The sequence below is a fragment of the Nelumbo nucifera genome, chromosome 6 (genome assembly GCF_055504915.1).
Source record: "Nelumbo nucifera cultivar China Antique chromosome 6, China Antique-T2T, whole genome shotgun sequence".
Lineage (NCBI taxonomy): Eukaryota > Viridiplantae > Streptophyta > Magnoliopsida > Proteales > Nelumbonaceae > Nelumbo > Nelumbo nucifera.
Genome location: NC_142654.1, coordinates 24675636 through 24694108, shown reverse-complemented (window position 1 = coordinate 24694108; position 18473 = coordinate 24675636). Strand labels below are relative to the sequence as shown.

The 18473-nt window shown below is 39.3% G+C and overlaps 2 protein-coding genes across 2 annotated transcripts; both read left to right on the top strand.

Annotated features, from left to right (window-relative positions):
• The first annotated feature begins 11653 nt into the window (after window positions 1-11653).
• Window positions 11654-12226, top strand: LOC104612736 (uncharacterized). Its single transcript, XM_010280294.3, has one exon. The coding sequence runs from the start codon at window positions 11654-11656 to the stop codon at window positions 12224-12226; it is 573 nt and encodes a 190-aa protein (XP_010278596.1).
• Window positions 12227-14545: 2319 nt separating this feature from the next.
• LOC104612735 (heat stress transcription factor B-2b-like) lies at window positions 14546-16865 on the top strand. The gene is made up of 2 exons (XM_010280292.3): window positions 14546-15630; window positions 15800-16865. The coding sequence occupies exons 1-2, from the start codon at window positions 15382-15384 to the stop codon at window positions 16505-16507; spliced, it is 957 nt and encodes a 318-aa protein (XP_010278594.1). The 5' UTR covers window positions 14546-15381; the 3' UTR covers window positions 16508-16865.
• Window positions 16866-18473: the final 1608 nt, after the last annotated feature.

Below are 18473 nucleotides of genomic sequence, written 5' to 3'. Positions count from 1 at the left end.
AGTTGGCTTGAGTGTGAATGGGGTCTTTCAAGCGTCGAGCAGTGTAGGTCACGTACGGCTTCAACAAAATAGACGGCGTGCGATGCCGGTGTCCCTTACCAAGTTGCTCTTCTGGTGTCGTTTGTGGTGCTGGATCCACATTAATTCTGTCCTCACTGCCATCAATTCCCACTTCCTGCACACTCTCTTCTTCTCCATGCTCCTCCTCTCTTCCATCATCATTATTCTCAAGGCTCCCCCTATCACAGATGTCGGCTGCATCACTCCCCCTATCTTTATTCCCTCTGTGGCTGTGTACAACATCATCATCAACTCCGGCATCAATTGGTGCAATGGCTGGGCCAGTTTTGTCTCCCAGAGTAGCTTCTGAACCAGTGACATATGGAAATATATTCTCATGGAAGACTACATCACGAAAGACAAAATATTCACCTCTTTCAACGTCATATACGCGCCAACCTTTCTTTCCGTAGGGATAACCCACAAAAACACACTTCCTACTCCTTTCTCCAAACTTATCCTTGTCTCGAGGACTCCAATGAGCATATCAAAGACAGCCAAATACTCTCATGTGCTCGTATTTAGGTGGCGTCCCGAACAGTACCTCATACGGAGTCTTCCCACCAAGTACAGAAGAAGGTGTCCTATTTATCAAGTATCCGGCGGTTAAGGCACACTCCCCCCAAAAACCAATGGACAAACCTACTTGAAATCTCAATTCTCTCGCAACATTCAAGATATGCCTGTGTTTTCTCTCCACCCGACCGTTTTGTTGCAGCGTCCCAACACACGAAGTTTGATGCAGAATGCCATGAGTCTCAAAGTATAATTTCAAACTTTTAAATTCTGTTCCATTATCACTTCAAACAGTCCTGACTTGCTTGCCAAACTGACATTCTACCATGGCACAAAATTTCTCAATAATATGTGCTACTTCACTTTTTTCCAGTAACAAGTAAACCCACACAGCATGAGAATAATCATCAACAATGGTTAGAAAGTAAACTGCACCACAAGAGGTAGGTACTTTATAGGTGCCCCATGTATCACAATGAATTAGAGAGAAACAATCATTAGCTTTATGTTTACTTTCAGGAAAAATTTCCCGTGTTTGTTTTGCTCTGTAATAAACATCACATGGCTTATCTCCTTTAGTTCTACTATTTAATTTATCTACTTTAGGGAGAAAAGATAATATCTATTTAGGCGGATACCCTAATCTGCAATGCCATAACTCCCATTTATCCATACTTCTTGTTCTATTCGCCCGAACCGATGTTGCTCCTCTAAAATGATAGACCCCATCACACTGCTCACCCACGCCGATCAGAATCCTTGAGGTTTGGTCCTGTATCACACATAGCTTGTCAGTAAAAGTGACAGTACATTTTATCTCTTCAATAATTTTGCTACAGAAATAAGGGTGCAGTTCATTCTTGGTACAAAAAGCACATGATGCAGATAAATATTTCCACCCAAATGTAAAGTCCCTTCCTTCACTGCAGTGGTTTGCTTCCCATTGGGAAGCCCCACCGAACACGGTGTAATATTCCTTGCATCCATCAATAAGTTAATTTCTCCAGTCATATGGAGCGACGCCCCGGAATCAATTATCCAATTAGTAGAATTCTCTTACCAGAGAGTTTTTCACTAGTCCTGGTTTTGTAAGCATCAAGCATGCTTACGAGAGACTGCCACTGCTCGTTATTAAGCATGTTTAGTCTGGTCCTGTCTCTGTCAGTTACAGCTGCATTAGCACCCACCTCACGCCCTGCTGATGATTGAACAACATAAGTTTTTGCTGAACCTCGGTCACGTCCGCCAGAGGGTCCACCCCGTTTTCCTCAACCTGCTCCATCCCTAGTCGACGTAACGTGGGGTCACCATTCCTGTCATTGTTGACAGCCATGGTGACCGATCAGCAAGACTCATCAACAACTGCTCAACTACTCAACTTTAGGAAACACGTCTCTATCAGCCTGTCCCCTACAACAAATAGTAATGGCCAGAGGTGCATCATAGTCTCAGGCTTCGTCTTCAATGTCTGGTCGGCCGGGTATCGTCGGCATAGCACCGCACGGATCTACACCGGAAGCCAAAAGGGATCAGTTCAGGTTTGGCGGGAGCGAAAGGAATATGTTGGGGTTCTACACCGTCGAAGCCCCTGGCTTGAAGATCACCCCTATTGTCGATCGAACGAAGATTGCAGACGCAGACTGAGAAGGTAAGAAATCTTGAAGACGAAGACTGAACTGAAGGATTGCAGAGTGCAGACTGAGTCGCACCTCTGTGCAGTGTGCTACGGCAATCAACGGTGGCGGGAGCGGAAGCAATATGTCGGGGTTCTACACCATCGAAGCCCCTGGCTTGAAGATCGCACCTATTGTCGATCGAACGAAGATTGCAGATGCAGACTGAGAAGGTAAGAAATCTTGAAGACGAAGACTGAACTGAAGGATTGCAGAGTGCAGACTAAGCCGCACCTCTGTGTAGTGTGCTACGGCGGTCGGCGGTGGCGGGAGCGGAAGCAATATGTTGGGGTTCTACACCGTCGAAGCCCCTAGCTTGAAGATCGCCCCTACTGTCGTCCTCGTTAAGAGTTGGAGCCAGCGGATCCTGCTGCACGCAGGAAGCCACTCGCTACCAAGGCAACTCATAAATCTGCACCGACCTTTGGAGGTGTGAAGAAACCTCACAGATACCGTCCAGGAACTGTTACCCTCCGTGAAATTCGTAAGTACCAGAAGACTACGGAACTCCTCATCAGGAAACTTCCGTTCCAGAGGCTTGTTCGTGAAATTGCTCATGACTTCAAGACGGATCTCTGTTTCCAAGGCCACGCTGTGTTGGCTTTGCAGGAGGCGGCCGAGGCATATCTAGTGGGACTGTTTGAAGACACTAACCTTTGTGTCATCCATGCCAAGCGAGTCACGATCATGCCCAAGGACATCTAGTTGACTCGTAGGATTCGTGATGAGAGGGCCTGCAGCTGGTGTTTCCAAAGACAAAGAGATGGCTCTGCTCGCAAGTCCACGGGAGGAAAGGCACCCAGGAAGCCGCTCTGATACCATGTGAAAATCTGTGTCTCGTTCTTGCCCATTATGCAAGGCACAACCATATATATATATATATATATACATACAATCTACGCCTAAAATTTAGGAGTAGGAGACTCACTGAGGATAAGATACATGCATGCATGAGAGGAGTTCCTAATGCATGCAAATTTCCTAGTCCATGACGAATTCCAATAGATCCACCCCTATTTCATCCGTTTGTTTCGATTTAAATGTATATACTTATAAATACTTAAAATTTATGTTAATTTATTTGAATGTTGTGTTTTGAGTAAATAATCATTGTGTTTTTAAAATATTTTATTCATAGTATAAAATATTAGAGTTAGACTTATATCTAATTTAATTTATTAATATTATTAAAAAATTCTACTCTGATTTGGTTTTGCATACATTTGGATGGAGTGAAATAATGTAAAACTCCATTTAAAGCAGAGTTTTACATGGATTGTTGACGATATAAATACTATATCGATAAAATTGATATAAAACTTCACTTTTCTCTTACATGCTTTTCGAAATTCAAACATGCAATTTTTACGATTCCATGTTTACACCAATGACATTTTACATCAATTCCAAACGCAGACTCATGAATAATATTAGATTCGAATCTGAATATAAATAAATTAATTTCGGATCTTCATTATATCCGATCCGAATCCGATTGCAGCACAGGGACACCTCACGAGGTGTGTGCTTCCTTTTTATCAAAAAAATATACAAGACAATGACTGCCCCATTTTGTGCTTTTGTTTTTGAAAGATGCCCCATTTTCTGCTTGATAATTGCTGACTTTTGTTTGTCCTTTGTTTTTTTTTTGATGATTCTAGACTTCTAGTTATAAACGTGTGGGGCCACAGGTTTTACAGTAACGCCTTGTCAGCACTCATCTCTCTCCTTGTTGCTGTAGCCCAGCTGTCATTTGGTTGCCACTGCGCCTGCTGCATCCCATCGGATATTCCATCGATATCCATCAAGGAAAAAGGAATAACACGTTATCCTTTGACCGGAAACCGGAACAATATTACTGCAAAAATTATAACCGGTACAATTATTTACTTTCCAATTCCATAAAGACACGGTAACGGTCCAGAACTCAAAATATATGAAATATATAGAACTGGAGCTCGAGACAGTCGGATCTGATCCCATTACAACAAATCCGTTGATTGGGTTTGAATCAGTTTGAGACCGGATAAAATCACTCCTGAACCAATAATGATTGAGATAATAGATTAGGAACCGAAACTGATCCATCAATACAAATCTTGAAACCAAGACCCGACCTATTGACGACGGATAGAATCATTCATGATGCCTTGCAACAACAAAGCATGGTTTTTTTGGTATTACATAGTGGGTAGCCCCTCCCTTGACCCAGCTGCAGGCGGAATTTGATCTTAAATGGAACCTGTCATATATAAAATGTGCGGTATCAGATTATGTTGGGAAGGTGTTGGAACATATTTTCTTTTATAGGTGATCTGGATTTGTCCATATATGAAATTATGAGTTATAAAATCTTAAAACTCATTATCATTATCATTAAAATTTACCATGATTTTTCAGCAATTTTTTTTTTAAAACTCAACATAATTTTTCAAAGCACCCAAGAAACCCCAATTCAGTCAGTTTTGGTTTTCCAAATTTCACCATCGGTTCAAGCGTAATGTACATTGACAAAAATTGTCCACATCAGCATAACTGTAATTTTCATGACCAAACTGCCCTTGAATAACTAGTCAGTCTTATTGAACATATTTTTTATGGACAAGAGAACTGGACCCACTGGTGCCGATGATGATGGAAATGAAGGTGGGGGAGTTGGGGACAGTGGAGGTTAATAAGTCTTGGGGGTAGTCAAGTTATCACTGGGGGGTAGTCAAGATTTGATCCAACACAAATAACCTTCTTTACTCAAAGCCTCTAAAAAGTCGAAAAGCAATTATGTCTCTTTTCAGATTTCAAACATTTTTAATATCTTTTTAACTTTTCAAATTTATCAAACGCCACCAAGTAGGGCTGCAATCGGGTTGGATTAGGTCGGGTTGAGGCCAACCTGAGCCCAATCCTAAGTTCTAAACCCCCAACCCTAACCCAACCCAACCTACCCAACCCTAACCCTAACTAAATCCTTTAACCCTAAACCTAACCCAACCCAAAACCAACTTCAGGTTGGGATGGGCTCAAGTTAGGCCCAACCCAACCTTCTTCCCATCCCTTATAATAGAACTTCTTAATCTCATATCTTAACTCAACTTTCACAACATATATTAATCCTATATTTTGTTAGTATTTGTTTGTTAATGATTTTAACGGTTCTTTAAATACAAAATTCAGAAAAAAGTGTTTGAAATTACTATAATTTATTATGACTTATGACTTATAATAGATCTTTTATGGGCAGCAAGATATGGGTGACAAACAATTGAGAGAAGATAAAGAATAATATATTCAAAAAACATAAAATATGTTATTAAGGTTTAAGTATTTCCAATCAAGATTAGGTGAAATGATTATCTTAAAAGAAATAAATGATAGTATATGGTGGGGGCTATACAAGTATACAACTATATATATATATATATATATATATATATATATATATATATATATGTGATATGTACTATAGAGTTGGGTTCAGGTTGGGTCGGGTTGCCCATTGACCTAACCCAACCCGACTTTTTCGGGTTGGGTTTAGGCCAACCCGGCCCAAGTTGCAGCCTTACCACAAAGTTAATGAGGGGTTCTTTGAATATTTTGAAAAGTTATGATCAATTGAAGAGAAATGCTGAAAAATCATGACAAATTTTAGACAATTTCCCTGTACGTTGGGCCTAGTGCAACTTTGGTCCCTAAACCTTAAAACGTAACAATTCAGTACCTGAACCTTCAAAACATGCCAATCCAGTACCTGTCGTTAATGGATGAACAATCATGTGTATTGATGAAGGGTGATTTGGCCCTACCTCGTAGCACAGGGACGCGTGTGCGTGACCTGGCTCAACGAATAGCTCAGCCTAACAGCACAACCGTAACTCGACAGGAGGGACCTGCTGAGTCCAACATTGGCCACTCGACGGGTTAAGCGACTCGCCGGGGACTAGCGCCCGACCAACCTTGACTCCCACCAAGTGGGGGAGGTCCCGAACTCCTCTCAGGGCCCGAGCTCTCCTTGAGACCCGAGCTCCTCCTAAGGGGCCCCGAGCTCTCCCTTCCTAAGGACAGAGCACCCCGATTTTTGGCTAAGTGTCGCGAGGGAGGAACACCTCGGGGCAGCACCATCGAGACTCCTATTCGAACTTGATTAAGGCCCGCCTACAGTACGAGCACCTCGGTGTACCTCGACACCTCGGTGTGAGGCAAACCTGCCCCTGGCGGTTCGGTGTACAATGGCTCGGCAGGCTGCAGGGAAATCTGCCTGACATCTGTGTCTACCTGACATCCGTACCTACCGGATCCGGAGGTAGGGCTCAGATCCCTTTCTAGGCAGCGTTCTGTTTGTCGTCTCTGAAAAGCATGGCACGCCTGTCGAGTTTGTACCTTGCAATGGCAACCCATAGCAGCAACCTGCGCCCGCCACACCTGCCCTAGTAGTAATGGCTAGGGCAGTGGCAGTTATATCAGATGTGATCGAGCTCCGATATAAAAGAACCCCAACCCTCACAAAGCAAAGGTATTGAAGCTAACACTTTCAGCACTCTTAACTCTCTGTATTTTCTTTGAGTTTTCCTCAAAGTTCTAACTTAGCCATCGGAGTGTTCCCTCCGGGAGAGCTTCCCGGGAACCCTTCACCTTCTTCTTCCTCTTAGGTGTCGTCCATCACAGCTAAGATCCAACACTCAGCCAATTAGGAGTGACCAGATTGTGAAGTATCATGTATCATGTGACATCATGTGCAACTTAAGACTTTTTAAAATATCAAAATTACCCTTGAAAATAAAACATTGTTCACCATCTACTTCCAAGGTTTTGGTGAACTCAATTGAACAAGATTGTGATGGGAGATTGTTGCCCAACTAACCGTAGTTTAGGCTCAGTTTAGAAAGAGTACAAATACAAATATGTACAGCGTAAATACATACAAAATATAAGGTTTTTCACTCTACATATTTGCATTTGTACTCCTTCCAAACTCAGCCTTAGCATCTATTAATGAAACAAAAAGAGGTTAGAGATGAATAAAAAAGGATGAAAACCCACGTTTCGGTTTTCTCAGAAACTTACTAGCAAGTTTTTTCACTATAGTGGAAACTAGGACACAGCAGAGGAAGAATAGAAGGGAAAGCGTTAAAGCCGTTACTATCTCTCTAGAATACGTTTCCCTTTCTTCTTTCCTCTTTTGCTGGAATAGAACTCTTGAGCAGTGTAATCTGTTCACTCCTCACTAATAAGAAAACTATATAGAAACCAGGAAGCAATAGAGTGCTTTTGTTGGAGTGGCTGTGCTTATAAAGGAAAGGAGAGGAGAATTGAAGAACATATGACAAAGAATCGAAAGGTGTGTGATCTATAAACAATGAATCAGAGACAAATAGCATGTAAACGTGGTGAGTTAAGAAAAAAGTAAAAAAAAAAAAAATCATGAAGAAGTTGAACTACCTCCCAAGGATGAGAACTTAAAGGTGAGTGGAGATTCTTTAAGTTCAAATAGTCATAGAATACGGAAGACCCAGTAAATTACAGTCCTTGGGGAAAGAAGAAGAAGAAGAAGAAACCCGAATGTCAGCCTCTCCTTCTTTTGCTGTTGTTGTATTACACCATTACACCCAAACCACTCCATCACCGTTGATGATCATCTTCTGAGGGTCCTGGGAGATGAAAATCTGTCATGGGTTTGTTTTACAGAAAGTCGACGATCTCGACGTTAGCACATAAATGCACGGGAAAACTGGTCTTACTAACACCTGTCGCAAGCTGTTACTCTGAAAGGTCAAATCCGAGTAAGTAGCACACTGAACTTCAGGTGAGTTACAGTGGTAGGTAGATTCCAATATGCCAGGGGAAATAATTGACTATAACTAGTTGTATTCGAGACTTGATTGTAAACCACTGTTCATCATCATCTTCAGATGAAATAGAGGTGTAAGTTTTAGTGTACATCATTTGCTAAATTCACGGGGCTGGTAAATTCAAAGCATTCAGCCTTAGGTGACCAAGAATAATGCCCGTGACGAGCTAGGATGGCGACACCCATGAGGAAGCTGCCCAGCGGCAACTTTGACGTGACGCCCACATACGGTGGAGGTAACATGGAGGTGTACATAGAAAGAGGTACAACCAATTCCGATTCGGTGCGTTTGGACTCGAAGGGATTTTCCCTTCGATTCCAACCATTTCATGACACATCAAAAGTAAGAGAAGGAGAACCAGTTGGCACGGTGAATTCTCTCTTCCATAACTCGATACCCTGTATTTAGGCTCCCTAACTGTAATTGGTCGTGATGGAAGGGGAAGAAAACTAACTTGGAAGAGGATGAGCGCCGTAGAGAGGGAGATGGGGAAGAAGAAGAGGCTAACTCTGGAGTGCTTCTCGTAGAATTGTAGTCATAGAGGGTCCTGTTCAAAAAAACACTCTTAGAAGCACTCAATGTCAGGGTTGCCGGTACCGGCGACAAGATCTTCGTCCTCGCCTACGGCTTTGGCACCGATCAATCAGCTTCACAGTGCATACTACCCTATTTTTCTCAGCACTACCACATCATCCTCTATGACCTTGTATGTGCCGACAGTGTTAATCCTGGTTACTTCGCCTATATCGATCACTCTATTTTCCACCATGATAGGCATCTTAACCTCTGTTTCCGTTTGAAAACGAGCGCATTGGAATTTTCTCTCAGCATTAGCTTAACTTATCAATTTTTATTTAAAAATATTTTTATTAGTAATAAGTTTTCAATCGGTTGTAAGTGATGGTCAATTAAACACTGAATGATGTGTCAAAATATTAATGGATTCGAAGAAAAAATCCCTTCAAATCCAAATGCACTGAATTCGAATTGAGGTACTACACCCAGAAACCAAAGCAAAGTCAAACCTTAATCACGGCCTACCAAATAGTAAGTAGATAACACATAGAAACACAACGCAACACAGCAACTTCTTCCCAAAGGAACCGAAAAGAAAAGATGGTTTGGTTGGTGAGTCAGGTATGCTGCCCTACAAAAGGCTCAAGAAAGGTTGTACAAGAGGCAAACAAGGATAAGACTATATAAGAATTCGTATCGTAAATATGTATACAGATATTGGTATCGGGTATCGTATCGGATTATTCTAATATGTATACAGATATGTTTAAATATATTAATAACATTTTATTAAGATAAAAAAATCTATAATTAATGTATAAATACATAAAAAATGTATATTCTAAAGGTACATATGAAGAAATATACTATAATTAATATAACAAGGTACATATAAATCATAAAATTTTATTCATAATGTATCAATCAAGAATCCTGGAACATTAATATATATATATATATATATATATATATACACACACACATACACACTTTACAAATTAATACTATTAAAAAAAACAAATTAATACATGCACAAAGCTATTATTATGTTATTTTCTATTGAATTTCAAGGCACAAAACATATGCAACTATTATATGTGAATTATTATACTGATTATTTTCTAGCGGGATGCATAGAAATCATAAAACTTTATTGATAATGTATCAATCAAGAATCCTGGAACATATTATATTTTTTTAAAAAAAATAATACATGCATAAAGCTATTATTGTGTCATTTTCTATTGAATTTAAAGGCACAAAACATATGCAACTATTATATGTGAATTATTATATCTATTATTTTCTATTTTTAATTTTTAATATTAACCAAAAGTCAATTAAAAATTAATTCTAAAATGTTTAGTTAACAATATTTTTATTTTTCTAAACAATAAACACGTTATTATAAAATGTAAATAATATATCAATTAAAAATTTATAAAAATATATAACATTAATTTAAATTATATCAAATATATTAAACTTTCTAAGATACACTGATACAAAACATATGCAAATTTATAATTTTTAACTACTAAAATAATTATTCCATTATTAATATTTTTATTTCCATAAATTTTGAGATAAAAAATCATTTTTTGATGAGAAAATTCCATATTAGTACCTTGTACTTTGGATCTAGTGCCACTTTGGTCCCTAAACTTTAAAACGTGACAATGTAGTACCCAAACTTTCAATATATGCCAATCTAGTACCTGCCATTAACTAACCCATTAAGTACCATTTGAAAAGACACAAATACCCTTCAAGTGTCATCTAATTCTCTTTATCAACCATCCAAACATTGGCAAAAAATAACAGTCCCAAATCCTTGCCTCTTATATTCAAGAAAGTTGGAGTTACATCTTAGTGGATATTTTGGTGACCCCAACTTTCTTGAACAGAAAAGCAAGGATTTGGGACTGTTATTTTTTGTCAACATTTGGATGGTTGATAAAGAGAATTAGATGACACTTGAAGGGTATTTGTGTCTTTTCAAATGGCACTTAATGGGTTAGTTAATGGCAGGTACTAGATTGGCACGTATTGAAAGTTTGGGTACTACATTGTCACGTTTTAAAGTTTAGGGACCAAAGTGGCACTAGACCCAAAGTACGTCGTACTAATCTAGAATTTTCCCTTTTTTGATATAAATGTTGATTAATGGATTTGAAAAATTCAATTGATATTATATTCTCGAGGTTTTTGTAAATAATATTTTTATTTTTATAAATAATATATATATACTTTTATTTAGTTCAAATTAAAATAGTAATTAATAATTTATAAAATTTTAAGATACGTATCATGTTCAAATTTATAAATATTAAGTACTAAAATAATTATTCTATTATCAATATCTTTATTCATATAAATTTCTTGAGATTAACCAATTTTTTTATATAAATGTGGATTTAAGAAATTATTTATTCTATTAGTTTTAAATATTATTTTTTTATTTTGATGGAATCATTAAACACAAATGTATGTATCCGTCCGCATTATATATGCACACTAGAATTGAGAAAATATTATTTTATTTCATTTATTTTCATAAGGTGAAAGGTGACCTTGTGGATTGAAGGTGTAAATAAGGCTTTAGTCGCATTTTTTACAAATAAACATGCGAGAAACATGTCAATCCGTATATCCCGTATTGGTGTGTACCGGCCAATACAGACGAATGCGTATGGTTTGATAAGCGTGATTCAAAAGATAAGGATTTAGTCGTAAGATATCTGATATCCCCTCTAGTCGATACGCCGAACGGCCATATTCAGGGAAGACGAATTGATCGAAAGAATTCTACGTAACTTTTTTTAAAAAATATAAAAAAAGGGTAAAAACAATGCTCATCTTCTTACTCCTTCATCATCGAATAAATCTCCCCACCTCTAGTCTCTGTTTTCTCTTTTCTCCTCCTTCTTCCTCTTCTTTCTTCTTCTACTTTTCTACTTTGCATCTGAGTTTGGAGCAGAGTTGCTTCTTATTCTTCTAAAATATCCGAAATCAGTCGAATTTCTGCAAAATCCATTCGAAATCATGGAGATCTCCGCCATTGCAGACCCTGTTACAGTAATCGCAACGCAAGGTCTAGGGGTTGCCAAATTTCATTTGCGTCGCTCTGCACTATGCAACATTTCCTCTTATGATGCTTCCTCCCTCGCTGGTATTCTGTCAATCTCTGCTAGATTTTCTCCTGTGGATGTCATGGCTCCGCCGACAGTCAGATCGAATTCTTACAGAGCCGCTCCCCGGACACTCACTAGGCAAAAGAGACGTACGAGGAGGAGATCTCTGACGGGGGATTTTGACATCGGCGAGAAGGATGGGTTCTTCGGTGACGGCGGTGATGGTCCGTTTGGCGGAGGCAGTGGCGGCGGCAATGGTGGTAGAGGGTTGGATTTCGACAGATTCGGAGGATCCGATTGGGAGGAGTCATCATCGTCATCATCTTCTGATCCTGCGTTCGATTTCGTATACGAGGTACTTTGTTGGTTCGTTCTTTCTAATTGCATGCATTTTGCCTTCAAGAGGATGGTTCGGACTCTGGCGGGTGGCATTGGAGATCCTTCTAGGGAGAAGGTCTCGATGAGACTAGTTTCGGTCTGCTGAAGCGGTCAAGGTTTCGCTTCGCATATTGTTAATTAGGTATCGAGGATAATGGAAATTCTTGAATCGATGTATATATGTATATATGTTTTAAATACTGTAGTTTCAATTGTTTCCCTGCATATATCTTCCTGTAAATATAGTAGTCCGGTTCTTGACGTCTGTCTATGTTTCTGATTGTGACGTTTATGTTTCTGAGATTGGTCTGTATCTTGTTCCTGTGTTCACTAATGCAAGAGTATGCAGTAATTATTTAAGGAGAAAGAAAATGAACAGTATTTTTACTTTTTTTTAAAAAATTATCCTATTCTATAAATTATTTTGAAAAGATTATTTTTATTGATAATAAGATCAAAAAGTTTCCCTTATCAGTTATAATCCCTTAAATGAAACCCGAAAAGCATTTATCTTTTCACATGTCATTTAACTGGTGATTAACGGTGAATATTGGATTGTAACCATTGTTATATTTTAAAAGTTCGAATATTAAATCATTGCATTTTAAAGTAATGACACTAGGCCCAAATTTTACAAGGTACTAATGGGAAATTAAAAAAAAAGGTAAATTATAAAGGCCCCCCTTGTACTATGACCGTGAGACAAAGACCCCTTAGTCTTCTGTTCAAAAAGGCCATTACAATATTTTTTAATCCCTATATTACCCTTGTAATAACTTGACGAGAAAAATACTGTTCATCTTTCCTGACCTTCCAATACTACCCTTCTGTTCCTTCACAACAGTATCGGTATTGAACCCATCTAATTCAATCTCGATCTCTCTCTCCATTACTGCTTTTTTAATTAAAAAAAAAAAAGACAACTACCATTACCAGATTCTCAACAAATATTGACTGCAACTACGCGCTCCCCTTGGTTCAGAAACTTTAATAAGGGCCCAATTAATCAAGTCTTGACCATATCTATCCATTCGAATGCCTACCAAAATGTTTTTCTTGTCTTCATCCTTGTTCTCTGTTGCAACCTCCACAGTGGCCGTCATTATTTCTTCCCTTGTCAAACTTATGATTTCAAAATATCTTTGGATTTTTCTGCTCCTTGAAATTGTAGAGTTTCTGCAAGTTTGTCCTGGTTAATACCAGGCTTGCTCCTTGAGAGGATTTTTTCAATTTCTGCAACAAAAGGTGATTATGATCATATCCCTTTGTATATTTACAAGCATCAAATTAGAAAAATAGAAGAAATTAAATCTATGACTCCACAATGCAAGACACTAAACGCTCTCCTTTCACTTTGTTGATTTAGATAACGCTTATTAACAAAAGATACAATTAATAGAAGAAGGGGCTCATTATCTATGCAAATTTATCCTAAGAAAAACATCTCATTCTCTCCATGAATAAACAGAAAACAGAACTCCACATATCATCTCAAGGACAAAACAGAAAACCCGTATATCGAAAAGAGTACCAAGTAAGAAGTTGAAAATGACAAACAATGCTTAATAACAGAAATCTACCACCTAAAGAACTCCACATATCATCTCAATGATGAAATGCAAAACTGATATATTGAAAAGAGTAAGGAAAAGTTGAAACACATCCTTTTAAAAGAAATTGCCACCAAAGATCATCAGCCTATCTATTACAACTAATATCAACAGTTCAAAAAGGATTAAAAGATAAAGAGGTAGGAGTTTTAACGACGACTGAGATCCATTAAACAAATGGGGTTATCAAAAGCAAATTTAAAAAGAAATCAAAAGGAAGGATAGATAAGCTAATGAAAAAGAAAATCGAGAAAGGTAATGGAACCATTGGTTGGAGAGAAAAAGAAAATTTTCCCGTGAAGTGTGGACGAACTAAAGAGAGAAAATCTGTATGCATTTGCATTATGGGTAAGGCTGCATACCTTTATCCCTTCCCATTGAGCAAGCCTCGTGCATTGGGCTGCCTTACCTATTCAAACTAACAAAAAAAGGGTTAAATCTCAATAATTTATTTATAATGTGGAAGGAGGATTTTAGAGGGGTCAAAGTTCAGGACGAGATTGAAGACAAGAGAAGAGAAGAAAGGGAAGATGAGAAATGAGTTTCTTTCGTCTTTTCTGAGAGTTGGGAGAGAGGAAGAATAAGAGAAAACAATGAGGGAACGGAAAAGAAGAGAAAAAAGAAAAAATAATATGTTAAGTTTTAAGAAAAAAAGGGCAGAAAAAAAAGAAAAAATTTAATGGGATATTTTGATAATCTAATACATTCCATCATCTGACTTAATGGCCAAGAGGGATCTTTATCTCATGACCATAGTACAAAGGGTTTTTTCGCAAAATAAAGTACAGGGGTCTTTGTCACAGACCCCATAGTCGGGGCCTTTGTAATTTACCCAAAAAAATCTGTCCAACCAACTGAGTAGGGTGAAAATTGCGATTGCCATTGCCGGTCTGCATTTAAACGAGTAATGCATCTTTTACTCCACCTCCACGCATGCACGCTACTGTCAACGCGTGTTAATTTATTCTTCAAATCTTCTATCTTCATTCAATCAAAATTTAAGTTTTTTCCTTATTATATGCAAGCGCCAGCTGGCAAGCCTTCCAGTTACTGTTTATTAGCCCTGCGGTTTATTAACCCATCCCCACCGGTTTCTCCTGTAGATGCCGTAACCTTATCTCCATATGGGAATTTTTATGGTAAATGACTCCACGATATTCACCGACACGTGGAATAAAGAACCGGATAAGGGGAGGAGTACTGGGGAGAAGCTTCTGGAAAAGACGTAAGACGGGAGGGAACTTCTTGGGCCTTCCTTTCCCTTCTCTTCTCTTCTGTCCTGTCCTCTCTTCTCCCACCCCGTGGCTGTGGGGACGCTTTCCTTTCTCCTCGTTGCCTTCCTTTTCTTTGTGCTGCTAAATTGCTAATCCTACCTTCTCACAACGGAAGTTTCTAGAAACACCACCACCACCTCCCAACAGAGAAACATCTCGCCGATTCGTCTCTCTCCCCTGGTTTACACCCCTCCCAAATCCCAATCTTATTCAAGCTTCCCGATGAATTGATCCCTCCTTCTCCTAATCGAAAATTCTCGTCGCTAGATTTTTCTCCGCGTAGATTTCTCATCTCTAATCTTAGATCTTACGCTCTAATACCTCTCCTTTCTTTCTAGATTCGTTTCTGGAGATAGGGATAGGGACTGCTAGAGCTCATGGCTCCACCGCCGGTGGAACAGATCGGCGAATCAACGACTGGCGATGGGCAGAGATCTCTGCCGACACCTTTTCTCACCAAAACGTACCAGCTTGTGGATGATCCTTCGATAGACGACGTGATTTCGTGGAACGAGGACGGTTCCACGTTCATAGTCTGGAGACCGGCCGAGTTCGCCAGAGATCTGCTTCCCAAATATTTCAAGCACAACAATTTTTCAAGCTTCGTTCGACAACTTAACACATATGTTAGTATCTTTTCTTGTTACCGCACAAGAATCTATTTTTTGTTTGCTTTATGCTTTTCAATGCCTAAAAAATGTATTACCTTTCTTTTCTCTTTAGCTCCAAGATACGATCTTTCTTTATTTTCAATGTCTATAGAAATCTAATTCTTTATATCTCCCAATCGTGCAGGGCTTCCGAAAGATTGTTCCTGATCGATGGGAATTCGCAAACGACTGCTTCCGTAGAGGAGAAAAAAAACTTCTCTGCGACATTCATCGCCGGAAAATATCACCGGCTGCAGCTGTATCTACTGTTACGACAGCCACGGCTCCGGCCGTTCGGACAGGGTCTCCGACAAATTCCGGTGATGACCAAGTGGTATCCTCGACTTCATCCCCATCGGCCGTTGCCGCTACGGTGTGTAGAACGACAAGCTGCAGCAGCACGGCAGAGCTTCTCGATGAGAACGAACGGCTTAGGAAAGAGAATATGCATCTGACGCACGAATTAACACAGATGAAGAACCTTTGCAACAGTATCCTTGCTTTGATGACCAAGTATGCGAATAGCCAGCAAGAAAACGCTAGCTTCCTAGCGGAAAAGCCATCGTCGCCGCTGGATCTATTGCCAGTGAAGCGATTTGCGGAGGATAACAATGCCGATACCGGCGTGGGCCAGAGCCGAGTGAAGACGGAGGAGGAGGAAGGCAGTCCAAGGTTGTTTGGTGTCTCTATTGGCGTGAAACGCGCGAAAGGAAGTGATGAGGAGCAGGAACATCAGCAGCAAGAGGAGAAGGAGGATCCTCCGAGATCCGAAGTGAAATCAGAACCGCCGGATCAGCAGGAGCATCCGTGGTTAAAATGCAGCCCTCAACCTAACCAGAGGGTATGCAATTGAGCGAATGTTACTGTAGGGAATCCAGAAAATTAGAGAGGAGTACTACCGGTACTGGAGTAGGGTACAGATTCGATTGCCCCGTAAGGGAGACATAGGAGGATGCATGATGCTTGGAGGCACGTGTCAGCTGAACCAATTTCTTGGTTCCTCGGCCTCCGTTTTCTTTTCTATTCACCTTTCTGGTAGGTATAAGAATCAATGAAGAAGCTTCTTTCTGTTTCTTCATTTATTTATTAGCATTACATTTATGTAGAATGGCCATGATAATGATGGCTATGATGATGATGTGAAATTGTGAATTAGTCCCAGAGGGGAAAATTTGCTCCCTGTTATATAATCATCTGTAGACTTTAGCTCATTAGTCGTCTGGGTTGGTTGGTTGGATGACTTGGATCCTTTGTGGTGGTAAATATCGGCGGTGAAATATAAAGCAGGAAAGAAATATGAAGGAACAGTAGCAATTTATTGATATTGCATTATCTAGTGTACGAAGTAGGAAGTGGGAAAGTAGGACTCTGATTTTCTTTTCGGTCGGGTGTGGGTGAGCCCGGTGCCCGGATCAGCTGCTCGCCACTCTGGGTTCTGAATTTCTGATCCTTCAGCATATCTTTAGTTTTTTACCATGCACTTCCATTGATTATGTGACAGTGTACATCTTCATCTTCTGCTTATCTTTAGGTGGTCTGTCTATACATCCATGATCCATCGTAGTCGTAGTCCAGCGGTCTATTGGCATTATTCTCCACTCCGAGCTCCGCCGTGGTGGCAGATGAAGCAATCCCTATATATTCTTCCTATCGAACCGAAAAGCCAAAAGCAGAGTTGTATTGGCTTGGTGGGTTAGTGAGAGTTGACGCTGAACCATTTTCTCTCTTGTCAATGTCCCCTGCCTGCAATGCCTAGAACTGCGTGCTTTTCTGTTGTAATTTTTCTATACAAACATGTGGTAGATGATTAATGCACCAATTCTCTTTAAAATGCCACGTGTTTCTATCTACCAATATTATTGGTTGTTGGGGAATGGGGACCCAATCCCAATCCCCCATACCAGCAGGCCGAATTTGGCTCTCCGGCTCCCCACAGCCCCACCTCAGTAATCACCTTGTCTTCTCGATAAACGCGACGGGATCTGCTCCTCACAAATGGGCGCCTAACCTGCACATCCACCATGCATTGAGAATATCTCCCATGAATAATAATTAATAAATAGAACAGATCCGGTCTCCCGCATAACAGCATAAAAATTTCAACAAGATATCATCATTCCGATGCAAGATCAAATTTATCACATTGAACATTTGTTTGAGCCTTCGACTCAAAGAACCAAATATATGAATTCCACCTCGGTTAAGTTATGTTTGGTTTGAAGGAAAAAGTAGAGAAAGGAAGGAAAACATAAGAAAACCTATACAAGATTTATAAAAGTTTCTTTACATTTTTTTCCTTTTCTTACTTTTTCCTTCAAAACAAATACAACCTTAGAGCATAGGGAAAACTGTAAGTCAAATGGTCAATTACACTGAATTCAGCTTCCATCCTTCACCAAATGGTGTATTGCATAAGTATTCGTTTCCCTTCTTTCCGTTTTTTTAGTATTGATTTGTCTTAATGCAAAAAGGGCCATACGATTTTTTTCTGTTGAATCTTGTGGCAAAGGCTTCAATCCTCTAAAGAAGTAAATACAGAATTGATTTGAACAGAAAGATCATGCTTCTTGGGGTGATCGTTTCTATATATATATATATATATATATATATATATATTAAAACTGGTCCTGCCGTGTTAGCATGTTTCTCCTTTGAGAGAAGCTATTTATCTATTTCCTCCTTTTTTGAATTTTTTATTTTTTTAATTCCATGTCATTTTTGAAACAATCAATGAGAAGTACTTTCTCAATAACCTAAATAATCTCTTCTCCTAAACTACCTCCCCCACTTTCTCCAAAATTATCTCTAATTCCTATTTA

Coding starts and splice junctions, on each gene's coding strand:
- LOC104612736 (XM_010280294.3), top strand. CDS start 11,654: ATGGAGATCTCCGCCATTGCAGACCCTGTTACAGTAATCGCAACGCAA.
- LOC104612735 (XM_010280292.3), top strand. CDS start 15,382: ATGGCTCCACCGCCGGTGGAACAGATCGGCGAATCAACGACTGGCGAT. Junction 15,631..15,799: donor TTCGACAACTTAACACATAT/GTTAGTATCTTT, acceptor CCAATCGTGCAG/GGCTTCCGAAAGATTGTTCC.